A 15782-nucleotide genomic window follows, 5' to 3' on the forward strand; every position below is an offset into this window, starting at 1 on the left:
TTTAAACAAAAATATTAATATTTTAATAATTAAAAATTTAAATAATAATTATATTAACTTTCTAATTAAAATTTAAATATTTTTTATAACCAAAATAATACAATGTTAGTTATAAATTAATAATAATCTTATGATTAGTATATATTTATAACATATGATTATCACATTGATTTATGTAAAAAAAAAAATATTAATAACTAAAATGAAAATTTTAGTTTATATAATGTTAGTTTAAATTTTTAGATGGCTCTTTTTATTCATTCTAAATTTTAATTACATTTTATTAATAATGCATAATAAAATAATATATAATTAATTATTTAGTTAATAATTATGTTATAGTTACTTTTTCAAAGTGCTCTCAAACCTAAATCCCCGAGATTCTAATCCCTAACCCGTTGTCCTGTCTGTAACGTCTCTGATCTGATTCAAAGTCAAATCCACATTTGAGCTTTGCCCACTATCACAAGAGCCCAATAATTCTCTGGTTTCTTCTTCATTCATTAAAGAAAGTGGTTTGCATCAATCCCCTGTTTTAGCAAATAACAATGGGTAAAATGCACGGTTGCATTTTGACAACCTCAGATTTATTAATTTTTTCCATGATACATCATGCCTGCCTCACTTTCCACCCCGTTTTCTATTTACAAGCAAAGAGAGAAACTAGAAAGAAAATAACTACATATTTGGCATATAGGAATGGAATTAGACAGATTGAAATCGAATTTTCGCTTGATTTTTTCAGTTGCCCACAAGTTCTTTTTATTTATTTATTTTTTTTTTGTTCCATTCCACAAACCAAAGCATTTCCTAAAGCAAACTAAAGCATTTCGTAGATTCACATTGGGGCCAAATAGTGTTGGGATCCAAGCCTTCTCTTCCGCAGTCGTTCTGCAATAATGAAAGCAAGCTCCAGAGACTGAGAAGCATTAAGCCTTGGGTCACAATGGGTGTGGTAGCGCGAGCTCAGATCGTTGTAAGTAATGGTGCGGGAACCTCCAACACACTCTGTAACATTCTGCCCTGTCATCTCCAGATGAACTCCTCCTGGGTAGCTTCCTTCTTGATCGTGCACATCAAAGAATGCCCTCACCTCAGCCTACCAACAACAACATCATTCAGTAAAAAAGGATTTGGTTACCATTTAAAACAATGCCAATTATAAAAGATTAGCTCAAGTGCAACAAACTGTGAGATTCTCTACTGTGTGTTCCTTGGAAATAAATAAAAGAAAAGGTGCTGGAAAATGAATCCATCAATTATAATCAGGAAAATGCAGCTACAGCAACAAAGAGTAACACAAATCTTGAAGTGATTTCATGGACCAAGTATTGCAAAATATGTCTTCAATGATGTTACCTTCCCAACTACAGCAGTTTGCATATATGTCTCTACCTAAACCATTCATCAAGTAGTTTAGAGTGTGCTGTGCACACATGCCATCAATCAGGACCCACATGGATAAAACATAACTATAAGATATTACAGTGACTGAAGGACCCAATGGTTCCAAAACTATTTTTGAGAATTACTCTTCAAGATTCGCATGATCACCCAAGCAACGTTTTTATGATTTTCTGAATTTTCAGAATTCTGCTATATGATCTCAAGGCTTGGTTTTTTTTTATACGGTGGCTTGTATGCTGAATAGACACTAAAACATCTGTACAGATTCAGGAATTTTTAATTTTAGAAAAGGAATTTGGACAATAGAACAAGTGAAAAAACAGTGACCTTAAGACACAGATCTTACCCGGATTGCATCAAAGGACCGGGTTTTGAGTCCACAAGGAGCTTTGGTTGTGTTACCGTGCATGGGGTCACTGACCCAAGTGACAATTTGCCCTGCTCTGCGGACAGCCCTGATCAGATGCGGAAGCTTCACTCTCATATTCTCAGCTCCCATTCTCACAATCACAGTAATTCTTCCTAGCTTATTCTGAGGATTTAGAATGTCAATAAGTCTAACCAGCTCATTTGGATCCATCTTATCACTTGCCTGCATCATAAATGTTTTCAGTAATCTTTGCCTTCAAATCCATATTTAGTTAACAAGCAATTTCACTAAATGATCCACACTGGCGCGACAACTTCCACAAATAATGTTAATCTATTAATATAGTCATGGTATTAGGGAGCATTTGGCAAAATGAGGTGTTGAAGTGGTGAACATTGAATTCAAACAAGATTTCTTGAACAAGTTCTGAATTTTAACTAGAACAAATACTGAATTATATTAATTGTTCCATAAAGTGGTAGTAAAAATATTCTTGTCAACAGCATAACTATTTGATAAAGCTAAGAGGCAATTACATAGTCAAATATAAATAAAAATATTCTTAGCTAAGAGGCAATTACATAGTCAAATATAAATAAAAATATTCTTATCATATGCTTACTTAATAATTAGAAAAAAAAATAATATAATTTCCTGTTAGATAAAAAAAATTTAGGGGCTGTTTAGACATTTAGTTATAGAAATCATTTTCCATTTTTCATTTTTCAATTTTCCAAAGTTAGAAATCTATAACAATAATAAAAAAAAAATGTTTTCCAAGCTTTCAATATAAATTTGAAAAATTTAAAAATAAAGTGGCATTTTTTTTTTTCAAATTAGAAAAGGAAAAAAAAAAATTTCCAGTAGAAAATAGTGCCAAAATTGTTTATTGTTAATTTATTTCTTACAAATGTTGTAAAAATGAAAAAAAATTAGCTAACTCCTTTGTAATTCTTTTGGAAAAAACAAAAGTAGAAAATGAAAACTTTTCCAAAACTAAATGACCCCTTATTGTTTTAATTTTAACCATTTGGGTGTTGAGTTTTTTGACATTTCATTTTCATAAAGGGTAAAAATGGAAAAGAGATCTCTGAATTTTCTCACAATTAGACTTGTTTCCATGTATGATTTGGTCGGACCAACTTTAAGAAAATTATGCATCGCCACCAACAGTCTAATAGGACCAGTTCAATAAATTAGTACACACCCGTTTAGGCAAACCTCTATTTCCTTCGTGCCTAGAATGAATTAAGTGGTGTAAAGCAAAGTTATCATGTAAAAAGAGATATTATGAGAAACGAGTAGCTTGTACAGGGCATAAATGAATCCATATTATTACCTTTATGCCGAGGGGATTTGAAACTCCTCGCAGATACTCCACATGGGCACCATCAAGCTGACGGGTGCGTTCCCCAACCCAAAGCATGTGAGCAGAGCAGTCATAGTAAAGTCCAGAAGTTGAATCCTCCCTGGTAAGGGCCTGTTCATAAGGTAGGAGCAAGCATTCATGGGATGTCCAAAACTCTGTTGTAGTCATGATAGGGTGGCCTACTGTGAGTCCTGCAGCAGCCATGAATCCTATGGCCTCATCAACTCGGTGAGCCAGCTCACGGTACCTGTACAGCCACAAATACAATGAAAGCCAGAAAATACTCCAAATGTAAACATCATAACAACAACCAGCTCAGCTCTAAGCCACTTCACGAAACAAAAGTGTTGGCTTCATTTTTGCATATTTGCAATTTATATACAGAATGCAGTTCCAAAATATGAACCCATTTTCCTCTTCTTTTCACTAAATTTGAAAAAAAATAAAAAAATCTTACTCTTTGACAGTAAAAAAACCACTTATTTCTACAAATTGCTCCAAACATGTAAAAAGTGAATGTATGCTTGAACAATTTCACATGTATAAACTTCCATTTGGCAATGGCAAACTCAACACCTAGATTAACCATTTTTATTTTCTATATTTGGAGATAATGTAAATTAAGAGACAAACCAGTGGAACATACGTGGAGAAAATTGGCTCAAAGATGAAATACATCTCTGTAAAATATATACTTGCTAAATAAAACTAGTGGATGAAATTAAATACCTATCCCCTTGCTCACTATGCTCAGTGAAATCTAAATTCCACTGGGTTACTCTCTGCATGGCAGCATACCCTCCAGTGGCAAATGCCCTAAGAAGATTCAAAGTTGCAACGGATTGGCAGTAGGCCCTGATCATCCTGTTGGGGTCGGGAATCCTTGCTTTCTCATCAAATGCATCACCATTTACATTGTCCCCTCTGAAACTTGGAAGTTTCACTCCATCCTTTTCCTCAAACGGATCTGATCTTGGCTTGGCAAACTGACCCGCCATTCTCCCCACCTAAACAAATAATATGTACAAGATTAATCTTCTTTGGCTGCAATGCCAGCATGCCTAATTGTTGAATAGCAAAGAAAGCAAAACTGACCAAGAAACAAGAAAAGCTACCCCCCCCCCCCCCCCCCCCCCGGGGGGGGGGAAAAAAAATCATATTGCACACCATGTAAATGTAAATGTCATCTCTCATGAATCCTGAAAATCATTGACTGGACAAATAGAATAACTGAAAAAATAAGAACAGTTCCTGTCAATGCTTCACACATTGATCCCTAATAAAATCTCTTAAATAGCTATAATCCATAATACCCCACATTTGTCATGTATCACATGATGGTACTTGCACAAAACTAATAACTAATAAAAGGGTTCTGCGATGAATCATTTTCAAGCCTAAAAATCATATGGAGGCTTCTATTTAAGGAAAACACAGCTAACCAAGAAAACAATAAAAGCTATAATAATTTATATCATTCCCCTCCAAAAGATTATATTTACATCATGTTTGGTTCATGGAATAGAAAGGTGGACGGGATTATTAAAAACAATTGAATGATAAATTTGATGCCATACTGTCTGACTCCATCACATTCCTCTCTGCCAAACATTTAGTTAAGATTTTCAATCAAACTATGTAATGTCATCTCTTAAAAACCATGAATCGTTGACCAGACAAATAAAATAGTTGGAAAATAAGAACAGTTCTTGTCAGTTGTCACTGCTTCACACAAGAATCCCTAATAAACTCTCCTAAACAGTCATAATCCATAACTTGTAGACATTAAGCCCAAAATTCGTCATGCATAGTCCTGGCAAATGACAAAGCTCATGGTTCTAAGAGAAATCGTTGTACCCCCTAAAATCACACCAAAGCATCCAATTACTCAGTCTCAATGCCCTTATGTATAAATTTTTAAATAATCAAGTCATACAATAAGTAAAAACAATTAAGAATTATAAATTTAACAGCTTCATTCTCAAGTTTCACGAGTTTACTCATCATTCCTCACACCTAAACAATCATACCCATGATTCCTAATCATTCCAACTCAAAACATTCTCACGACATAGTGAATTCTCATAAATAGAAAATGAAAAAGAGGTATGACAGGCTACAACCAAAATCACGTCTGCAAATTCAGCCAGCATTTTACCAATGAAACAACTCATACCCATTATCATTCAATAGTACCCCAAAAAGATGATGATTTGCGAGAGGGGGGAGAGAATTGAAACCTTGATAACAGGCATTTGACCACCAAACATTAGGACGACGCTCATCTGCAGAAGAACCCTTAAGGTGTCCCTAATGTTATTGGCGTTGAATTCCTGGAAACTCTCGGCACAATCCCCGCCCTGAAGAAGAAAAGCATTGCCAAGAGCAGCCTGACCCAAGCGTTCCTCGAGATTCCGGGCCTCCCCGGCGAACACGATCGGCGGAAACGACGCGATGGTTCGAAGGACGGATTCGAGCTCGTTCGGATCCGGGTATTCGGGTAGCTGGAGAGCCTTCTTGAACTTCCAGCTATCTAGCGTCCATCTCGACCGAATGGGGTCAGCGGCGGCCGTGGATTTCCCCGACTTCTCGGCGTTTTTCGCTGGATCAGCAGAGTGGATAGCCGAGGTGGGGTTGCTTGGTCTGAAAATTGGTAAATAAGCGTTTGAAGCTCGCTGAGCTCTGGAGGATGGCATGAACTGTTGGGTCTGTAGAAGGGATCTTGCGGGGAGAGGAGAGGCGTTAGCGAGAGCCATGTTTCTCTCCTTTTTCCAGAGAGAGAGAGAGAGAGAGAGAGAGAGAGAGGCGGTGAAATCGAAAGAAGAAAAAATCGGTAGGAATTTCAGAGAAAAAGAAAAAAAAGGAAGATGGAATTGCGTAGTGCCCGAGTCGGATCGGGTCGGATTACGCGATCAGAGACCGTACTGCAAGAGTGCACGGGATGAATTTTATTAATTTTTAAATTTAATAATTAAAATTAAATTATGTACCAAATTATCATTATATTTCTTAATATTCACAGAATTAGTACACATCTGTTTATACTTTTTTTCATATATAAAAAATTATATTTTAATAATTTTTAAAATTTAGTAATTAAAATTAAATTATGAATCAAATTAACATGTGCATAATATTCACAGAATTAATGTACATGTGTTTATAATTTATTTATTTTTTCATATATAATTTTTTTTTATAAACATATTCACATGTTGAGTATTTTTAAAACCTCTCCATAAATTTATAATTTATTTTTTGCAATATATAATAATAATTAGATTAACTGCTAACCTTAATTGAATTTACTGATATATTTGTTATTATTTTTAACTTCCTAATAATTTATACTTAAGAAGTAATATGTAATGCTAAGACAATGTATGAGTTTATGCATTAAAACAATAATAATAATTTCCGTATTAATAAAAATTGAATTGAACATTTTATAATAAATATTTGTAGTTTAAAATTTTAAATTATATTATTAATTGAATTGATAAAAAGAAATTGAAATAATGATTTCTGTAACCACTATTAATAAATGAATTAATTGTGAAAACTAAATAAAACAATTAATATTCCAAAAATGACTAGTTTTTAAAACCTTTCATTAATTTATAATTAGTTTTGCAACCTCTTTTAGCAATTAAATTAATATTTTTTGTAACTCTGAATAATAATTAAAATTTATCAATTTATTTTTATTCATTGATCTATTAAATATCATTAAATATTATTCTTATTATTTTTTTATTTCATGAAAATTTCATGTTTAGAGAATTAGATCCAATGTGCTTATGAGTTCATATACATTAAAACACTAAAATTTTGGTAGCCACTAATAATTAAACTAATTTTTTTTGTAACCTTCAATAATAATTGAATTAATATTTGTTGAATTTATTGATTTATTTTTTATCCATTGATGCTATCAAGTGTCATTATTATTATTATTATTATTATTATTATTATTATTATTATTATTATTTCATGTTTAGAGTGATATCTAGTGCTAATAGTGCTTATAAGTTTATATGTATTAAAACCTTCTTTATTAATAATGAATTAATCGTTTTTAGAACCACTATTAATCTAATTAATTATTTTTTTGTAATTTAAATTCATAATTTAATTTGTTTAACTAATATTAGAAAATAATAATTAAATTAATTATTTCTATAACCACTATTAATGAATAATTAATTTATGAAATAATAAGTAAAATAATTAATATTTCAACATTCCCTCGCTAAAAAAAATGATCAGTATTTTAAAATTACTAAATTATAATATTATAAAAATCATGAAAGTTCAATTACATGTGTAAAATCATAAAATAGTACCATATAATCAAATATAAACCTTGAAAATTTGGCAATGTTTTCATATATTTTAAATACTCTTTTCAGACCCAACTTAACTTCAGAGAAACTTTAAGTAACTCACGGAGTTACTTCATTGCTTGTGTTGTCTTCTTTTTACTGATTTCATGGATTGCCTAAATTGTTATGTTGTGGATTCCTTTATATTCTGTTGTCTCTTTATGATGTGACTAGTTGTATAAACTATGGTGAATGATTTTATTTTTATTTTTTTATAATTATAATAGCTCCAACACACACTATCCACTCACTATAGGAGCTCTATACCGAGGTTCTTACCTACTAGAATTTGAATAGGAATAGTAGTTGTTGGCCTGATAGTATGTCTAGAGGGGGGGTGAATAGACTTTCTTCAATGATGTGCTTACTTTCTACAAACACAGAAATCTTACCAAGAGTAAGTGCATAAAATTGTCATGTAAAAAAAAGGAAATATAGAAAATCACGATAACAATATAAATGAGATAAGAGAGAAGAAAAGTTTAACACATTGATATTTACGTGGTTCGACACCCCGCCTAAGTCCACGCCTTGAGACCAACTCAAGGATTCCCAAAATCCACTAAAATCCTCCTTCGGGCGGAGAAGCCAATACACACCAGCTCACAAAGAGCTTCAACAGGGTGCTCATTTAGAGACACCCAAAAACAGCTCACAAAGAGCCCTTGTTTACAAAAAGGTAGATGAAGATTAAATGTAAGCTTGAATACTCCCTTGAGGTAGTTAAACAAATAAAATCCTTACTCAATATCCTCTGTCAATAGAGTGAATGTAAGACTAAGAGTAGCAAGAAGAGGGTAAGTAAGTTTGTGAGTAAACCCTAGAGATAACAATACCAATGAATGATCTTCTTTCAATATGATTTCTCTTGATAGGAAGTAAATGCTATTTCCTCCTATTTATACATTAGATGGGCGAGTGCAACGCTGCAGAGCCGTTGGGCATTTATGAATGTAAGACAAAAATCCAAAATAGTCGTTTGCAACATTTAATGTTCGCTGCTGCCCGACGTTCGTCAACAAAGCCCTGTGTTTGTCGACGAGTTGCTGGTTCTGAATTCAGGTACCTCTTGATATATTTTCGTAGACAAGAACCTGTGTTTGTCGATGAGTCCTTCATGTAATTCGTCGACGACGCCCTATGTTCGTCGATGAGATGTGGATTTGAATTCAGATGCCCCTTGGTATCTTTTCGTCAACGAGAACCTTGTGTTCTTTGACGAAGTTTGTGTTAAACTCGTCGACGAAACCCTGTGTCCGTCGAAGAGATCCTCTTTCTTAAAATTTTGTCCTTTTAAGTTTCTAAGAAGGTTCTTGTCTGTTTGCGGTTTCTTTATACACTTTTAAATGACTTTACTAGTATTTTTTTGTGTGTGTGTGATACACCCCTTTCTTGCTCTTAGTATTTGAGTTTCACTCTATGTACAAGATATTTACAAGATGATATCTCTCTTATTTTACACACTCATTTTTCAGATGACTTTGTACATTTGTTGTATTGTTTATGAATGCTTTGAGAGACTTGTGCTTCTGGTCATGACATGAGTTACTCTGACTGTTTGTTAGTTCAGATGCCATTCTGTATACCTAAAACATATCTTAGAGAAACGTTAGTGACCTTAAGAGCAGCTAATGGGTTGATAGCATCAAAACATAGTAGGAATGAAAGACCTTTAACAATTTGGTCTAACATTCTCCCCCTTTTTGATGATGGTAATCCATTAGTGTCTCCTAAAAACATAAATGCTCCCCCTTACTAAATAGAATGGTTTAGAGTTTAAATAAAATTCCCCCCTTAATGTTTGCATTTTATGAAAGAGTATTTTATTTAAATTTTGGCAGCATGTCATTTATAAATGCGATAGTTTCCATTTAATCCTGCATAAACCATGACAGTTCAGTAATCTATCAAGTACGCAGATAGAGCATTTACACTCAAAAGGATGCAATGATTGTTCCATTACTAATTATATGCCATGCTTACAACGAGTGATTAAAGCTAATAGTATCAACTAGAATTGTTTTCTAATTACATCCGCATACATTTGAAAATTGAATCTAAAAACTACTTCTCCCCCTTTGCCATAATCAAAATTGGGGGTTTAGTGAGACAGCATGCTACTCGGGAGGGCGACCCAGTCGATCAAACAGGCCAGCAAAAGATGCGTCAAGAGTGTCGAAACGAGCGCGGTTAGCGCTTTCTAGCCGAGCAAGAGATGCATCAATAGAGTCAAATCGATGGCGGTGTCAAAGCTCGGACTATGTCATAGCATGCTGAAGCTCGTCCAAATGTGTCAGTATGTGACCATAGATGGGTTCCTCATGCTCGCCTTCTCCGGCTTTGGCTTTGGCTTTGGCTTCGACTTCCAGGGCAGCCTTAACCTCATCGATGGGAATAGGGCCCTGCTCGTGGGCTTTGACCCATGTGTTGGTGGCTTCGTCCTTTTCCAAGTGCATACGACGAAGAGTCGCCTCAGTGTAACTATCTTCGGGCGTAGGACGAATACAAGGAAGGCTGGCACGAATGAGGTCGAAGTGATCGAAGAAGGTTGTGAGGAGACGACTGTATGGGAGACAACCGCGTTGCCGCTTGAGATCTTTTTCCATGTTCTGAACGATGATGGAGGGGAGATATATACCCCGGCCAACCCATAGACAATACATGCAAAAAATGTCGCCGAAGGTAACCCAATCTCGGCCACCAATTTGAGGACATAAGTTATATGTGATGATGTGATGGAGGACCCAAAATTCCACAGTGAGGTCCTTGGATTTTGGGTGAGCGAGTGCGGAGATATGAGGGTTACCGGTAATGAGCTTGAGTGTCGTGTGGGAGTCGAACCAGTCGAAGCGGGTCGGCCAGGAGGACTTGGGGATGCCACGAAGAGGATAAGAATTGCAACCTAGTACCGCGGAGAATGTAGCGTCGGAAAGTTGAATGATGGTGCCTCGTACAATAGAGTAAGCGGCAATGCCACGATAGGAAGGGACAAAATTCGCGTAGAATTCGCGAACAAGATCTTCATAAACTAGGTCATCAAGATTGAACAGAGCATCCCATCCAAGGGCTTGAATCTTGGTGAGAAGAGCAGGGAAATGAAGCTGTAAAAATTCAGAGGGTACTATTTTTCCATATACGACATGTCGCTTGACAATGTCGGTTTGGAAGCAGTGGGCGGCTTCAGAGGAGACGAAGCGGGGGTTGGGGTTAGCCGGAGCAGGGGTAGGGGGACCAGAGGTAGGGCAAGAGGATCCCTCGCCGGCTTCAGTTTGAATGTGCCTGCATTTGGGGCGAGGAGCCATGGAGGGACGGGGAGAAAGGCACGGCCGAGAGGGAAGATCTGGGGGCTTGAGGGAGGAGACAGTCGAGGGAGGAGCAGCTAGTAGCGTGGGGGAGGATACAAGCTGATGGCAAAGATGGGGGAGCGAGGTGGTGGGAGGTGATGGCAAAAGGTGGGCGAAGGAACAACACAGAGTCGAGAGAGGGAGAGGTGCAAAAGAGGGCTAGGGTTTCTGTTGTTTTAACTTGAAGAAATAAGTACCCCGACAAATTTCGTCGACGAGAACCTTGTGTTCGTCGACGAAATATCGAATTTTTTGGCGACGAATGCCCTGTATTCGTCGACGAAAATGAGGGTTTCTCGGGAACGAAGACCCTGTGTTCATCGACGAGAACCTAGAGAAAAGAAATAAACATTAATGTGGAAGAGTCGGGAAAGTAAGAGTAGGGGTAGGATCCTATAGTATGTCTGAAGGAGTGCACATTCCTAGGGCGTGCAATTTTGTGAAATCTTTCTTCATTGAGAGGCTTAGTAAGAATGTCGGCAAGTTGGTTTTCGGTGGGAACATAAACTAACTCAACGTCTCCTTTTTGGACATGGTCTCGAATGAAGTGGTGCCTAATTTCAATATGCTTGGTTCTAAAGTGGAGACACGGATTTTTTGAAATGTTGATGGTACTAGTATTGTCACAATGAATTGGAGTACTTTTACCTAAGATTCGAAAATCCTCAAGTTGTTGTTTCATGTATAATGCTTGAGCACAGCAGCTGCCGGCTACTATGTACTCAGCCTCGGTGGTGGAAAGAGCTACAGAGGTTTGTTTCTTGCAAAACCAAGAGACAAAGGAGTGTCCAAGGAAGTGACATGTTCCACTAGTGCTTTTTCTATTGGTTTTACAACCACCGTAGTCAGTATCAGAGTAGCATGTGAGGTTAAAGGGAGCATTTTTAGGAAAGAAGAGTCCTAAGTCAGGAGTGCCTGCTAAGTATCCGAAGATTCGTTTAACTGCATGAAGATGAGATTCTTTAGGACAAGATTGAAATCTAGCGCAAAGACAAACGCTGAACATTATGTCAGGCCTGCTGGAGGTGAGATATAGTAAGCTACTTATCATGCCACGGTAGAGTTTTTGGTCAATGTTTTTCCCTTTTTCATCAACGTCAAGCTTAGTTGTGATACTTATAGGAGTTGCCTTAGATTTTCCCATTTCAAGGTTAAATTTCTTTAACATGTCCCTAACATATTTGGCCTGATTTATGAAGATGCCATGCTTCATTTGCTTGATTTGTAATCCTAGGAAAAAGGTTAGCTCACCCATCATGCTCATCTCAAATGTTTCTTACATAGTTTGAGCAAAGTCTTGACATAAGGTCTCATTTGTGGCCCCGAAGATAATATCATCTACATAGATTTGTATAACAAGCATATCATTCTCTTTATGTTTTAAGAAAAGAGTGGTATCGAATTTTCCTTTTGTGAACCCATTTTCAAGAAGAAATTTGCTTAAGCGTTCATACTAAGCTCTTGGTGCTTGCTTAAGTCCATAAAGAGCTTTTGAGAATTTATATACACGATCGGGATGAGTGTGACTCTCAAAACCAGGAGGTTGTTTGACAAAAACTTCTTCATTTATGTATCCATTTAAAAAGGCGCTTTTAACATCCATTTGAAACAATTTGAAGTTTTTGTAACAAGCAAAGGCAAGGAGCATTCTGATAGCCTCTAGTCTAGCTACAGGAGCATAAGTTTCATCGTAGTCAATACCCTCTTATTGGTTGTATCCTTGGGCTACAAGTCTAACTTTATTTCTGACAATGTCTCCATCTTCATATTTCTTATTCCTAAATACCCATTTAGTGCCAATTATTGTGGTATTTTGGGTTTAGGAACCAAGTGTCATACTTTGTTTCTTTCAAATTGATCTAATTCTTCTTGCATGACATTTATCCAATCTACATCATTTTTAGCTTCTTCAAAGTTTTTAGGTTCTAGGTGAGATATAAAGGCAATATGTTACATCCACTTCTAAGGTGAGATCGGGTGCTGACTCCTTGAGAGGGACTTCCTATGACGAGATCAGTTGGATGATTTTTTACAAACTTCCATGCTTTGGGTAATTCATGATCTTCTTTCTCTTCTGGTTGGTTAGGTTCTTGAGGAGAAGATCCTAGATGATCTACATTTGTATCTTGATAGTTTGTGTCTTGATCATTATTTATCTTGAGTTGTTCTAATTCTCTTTCAATTCTAAAGGTAGTGACTCGGTTTTCTTCATTTATCTCGACGGGGGTTTTGGATGTGTAAGGATTTGTTTCATCAAAAACAACATGGGTTGACTCTTGAACAGTTTGAATCCTCTTGTTGAATACCCTGTATGCTTTACTATTCATGGCGTATCCTATGAAGATCCCCTCATCGGACTTTGAATCAAATTTAGCGAAATGATCTCTATCGTTTAATATGAAGCACTTGCATCCAAAAACCTTAAAATGTGATATGTTAGGTTTTCTACCCTTCCATATTTCATATGGGGTTTTTCCTATTTTGGATCTAATAGTGACTCGGTTACTAACATAGCATGTTGTGCTAACGGCTTCTGCCCAGAAGTATTTTGACAAATTATGTTCGTTGAGCATTGTTCTATCCATTTCTTGGAGTGTTCGATTTTTTCTTTCAACTACTCCATTTTGTTGTGGGGGTTTTAGTGCAGAGAAGTTATGTGAATATCCATTTTCGTTGCAAAAGTCCTCAAGTTCTTTATTTCTAAACTCTCTTCCTCTATCGCTTCTAATATGTACAATTGACATCCCCTTCTCATTTTGGATTTTTCCACAAAAATGAATAAATGCATTACATGTATCACTTTTATTGGCAAGAAAAATTACCCATGCAAATCTAGAAAAGTCATCAACAATAACAAATGCATACAGTTTTCCACTAATGCTAGCAATGTCATTAGGTCCAAATAGATCAAGATGGATTAACTCTAGGGGTCTTGATGTAGAGATTACTTTCTTAGTTTTGAAAGAAGACTTAACTTGTTTTCCATATTGACATGCATCACATATTTTGTCTTTCACATAGTTGTCTTTTGGTAGACCGTTTACTAGATCCTTGGATGAAAGATTATAAAGAAGATCCATGCTTGCATGACCTAGTCTCCTATGCCATAGCCAACAATTTTCATTTGTGATAGCTAAGCATTTATTGTTACAACTTGTGATTTCTTCAAATTCAACTGTATATATGTTGGACTCACTTTTTCCTATGAGAATTGTATTTCCATTTAAATCATTCATTAAGCACTTTTTGGATTGGAAAATGATATGGAGCCCTTTATCACAAAGTTGACTAACACTTAGCAGATCATGTTTGAGAGTATCAACTAGAGCAACATTTTCAATAGCTAGGGAAGAATTACCTATTTTACCTTTACCGATGATTCTTCCTTTGGCGTTATCTCCAAATGTGACTAGACCTTCCTTTTTGTATGAGAGGGAGAGGAATTTGCTTGGGTCTCCCGTCATGTGTCTTGAGCATCCACTGTCTAGAAATCATTTGTTCTTTACAGAGTTGCTCTTTAAGCACACCTGCACATAACATCAAGTAACTTGTTTTGGTACCCATATTTTCTTGGGTCCTATTGGGTTAGTGTTCTTAATCACCCATTTGTAGTTCATATTTTTTCCTCTATTTCCCCTGAAGGGGCAAGTAAATTGTACATGTCCTTTTTTCTCACAATATAAACAGACTTTATTTGTGTGTGAGGGATTTAGTTTAGGTGCAAAACCTTTCTTTGATACAAAGCTCCTTTTAGCATAGAGGTTTGCAAATCCTATTGACTCGGAAGATGATAGGTCGTATCCTAAACCTTCTTTGAAAATTCCAAATCTTTGGGCTCCAAGTAAACTATCAAAATTTTCCTTTCCATTTGTAAATTTATATAAGGTATTGCTTTGATCCTCCACTTTCTTTTTCAATGAAGAGTTTTCTTGAAGAAATTCAATTACTTGAATTTTCAAGCTTTCAATTTCTCTTTAAGAGGACTCTTTGTATTTTGAGTATTCTTTAGAAAGCTTTTCTTTTTCAAGATTAGAAGATGCATTTTCAGCTTTCAAGGTACCACACGAGCAAATCGGTTTTTGTTTGCATTTTGAATAGTTTTCTTCTAAAAGTTTGATTTTCCTTTTAGATGCTATTAGTTCAACATAGAGTTTTCTACAGTTTTCTTCTAATTCCTTATATGAAGGGAGATATTCGTCATCGGAACTTACCTCACTAAGTTCATCCGCCATGAGGCAAAAATGAGCGATTTCTTCTTCAACTTCTTCATCGGTTGAGGTTCCATCTAGTTCATCACATTCAGTTGCATTCATTGCTTTGAATCTCTTCTTGTCTCCTTGTTGATTGTTGTTTTTGTTTTTGAAGAGAGGGCAATCGGCCATGCGGTGCCCGATCTTTTTGCAATTGTAGCATCTGATGCTCGATTCTCCTTTCTCCTTTGGTTTGCCATTTCATTTGTTCATTAGAAAGTTTCTGAATCTTCTAGTTAGTAAGGCAACTTCGTCGTCATCATCATTCTCCTCTTCTTCTATGATCTCTTTCTGCTTTCCAGCTTTCATAACAATTCCGGTAGCTTTCTTGGGTGCTTCAGCTTCAGCAACAGCATTTTTCTTCTTGATTTCGTAGGTCATGAGAGATCCAATTAGTTTGTCAAGTGAGACCTTTGAGAGGTCCTTGGCTTCTTCAATTGCTGTGGACTTTGCGTGCCAAGATGTCGATAGAGAACGAAGAACCTTCTACACATTATCTTCCATAGAGTACTCTCTACCGAGAGCTTTTAGTCCATTAGTGATGTGTGTGAATCGTGTGAACATAGCTGTGATTGTTTCACCTTCTTCCATTTTGAACATTTCATATTCTTTTACAAGCATATAAATTTTAGATCTCTTTACTTGAGTAGTTCCCTC

At 35.9% G+C, this 15782-nt stretch overlaps 1 protein-coding gene across 1 annotated transcript; it reads right to left on the reverse strand.

Moving 5' to 3' along the window:
- Positions 1-570: 570 nt before the first annotated feature.
- LOC131164245 (phospho-2-dehydro-3-deoxyheptonate aldolase 2, chloroplastic-like) lies at positions 571-6069 on the reverse strand. Its single transcript, XM_058121285.1, has 5 exons — positions 5387-6069; positions 3876-4153; positions 3117-3393; positions 1754-1999; positions 571-1099 (listed from the first exon to the last, which is right to left on the reverse strand). Exons 1-5 carry the CDS (start codon positions 5900-5902, stop codon positions 839-841), a joined length of 1578 nt encoding a protein of 525 aa, XP_057977268.1. The 5' UTR covers positions 5903-6069; the 3' UTR covers positions 571-838.
- Positions 6070-15782: the final 9713 nt, after the last annotated feature.

The sequence above is a fragment of the Malania oleifera genome, chromosome 9, assembly GCF_029873635.1.
Source record: "Malania oleifera isolate guangnan ecotype guangnan chromosome 9, ASM2987363v1, whole genome shotgun sequence".
NCBI classification, from domain to species: domain Eukaryota; kingdom Viridiplantae; phylum Streptophyta; class Magnoliopsida; order Santalales; family Ximeniaceae; genus Malania; species Malania oleifera.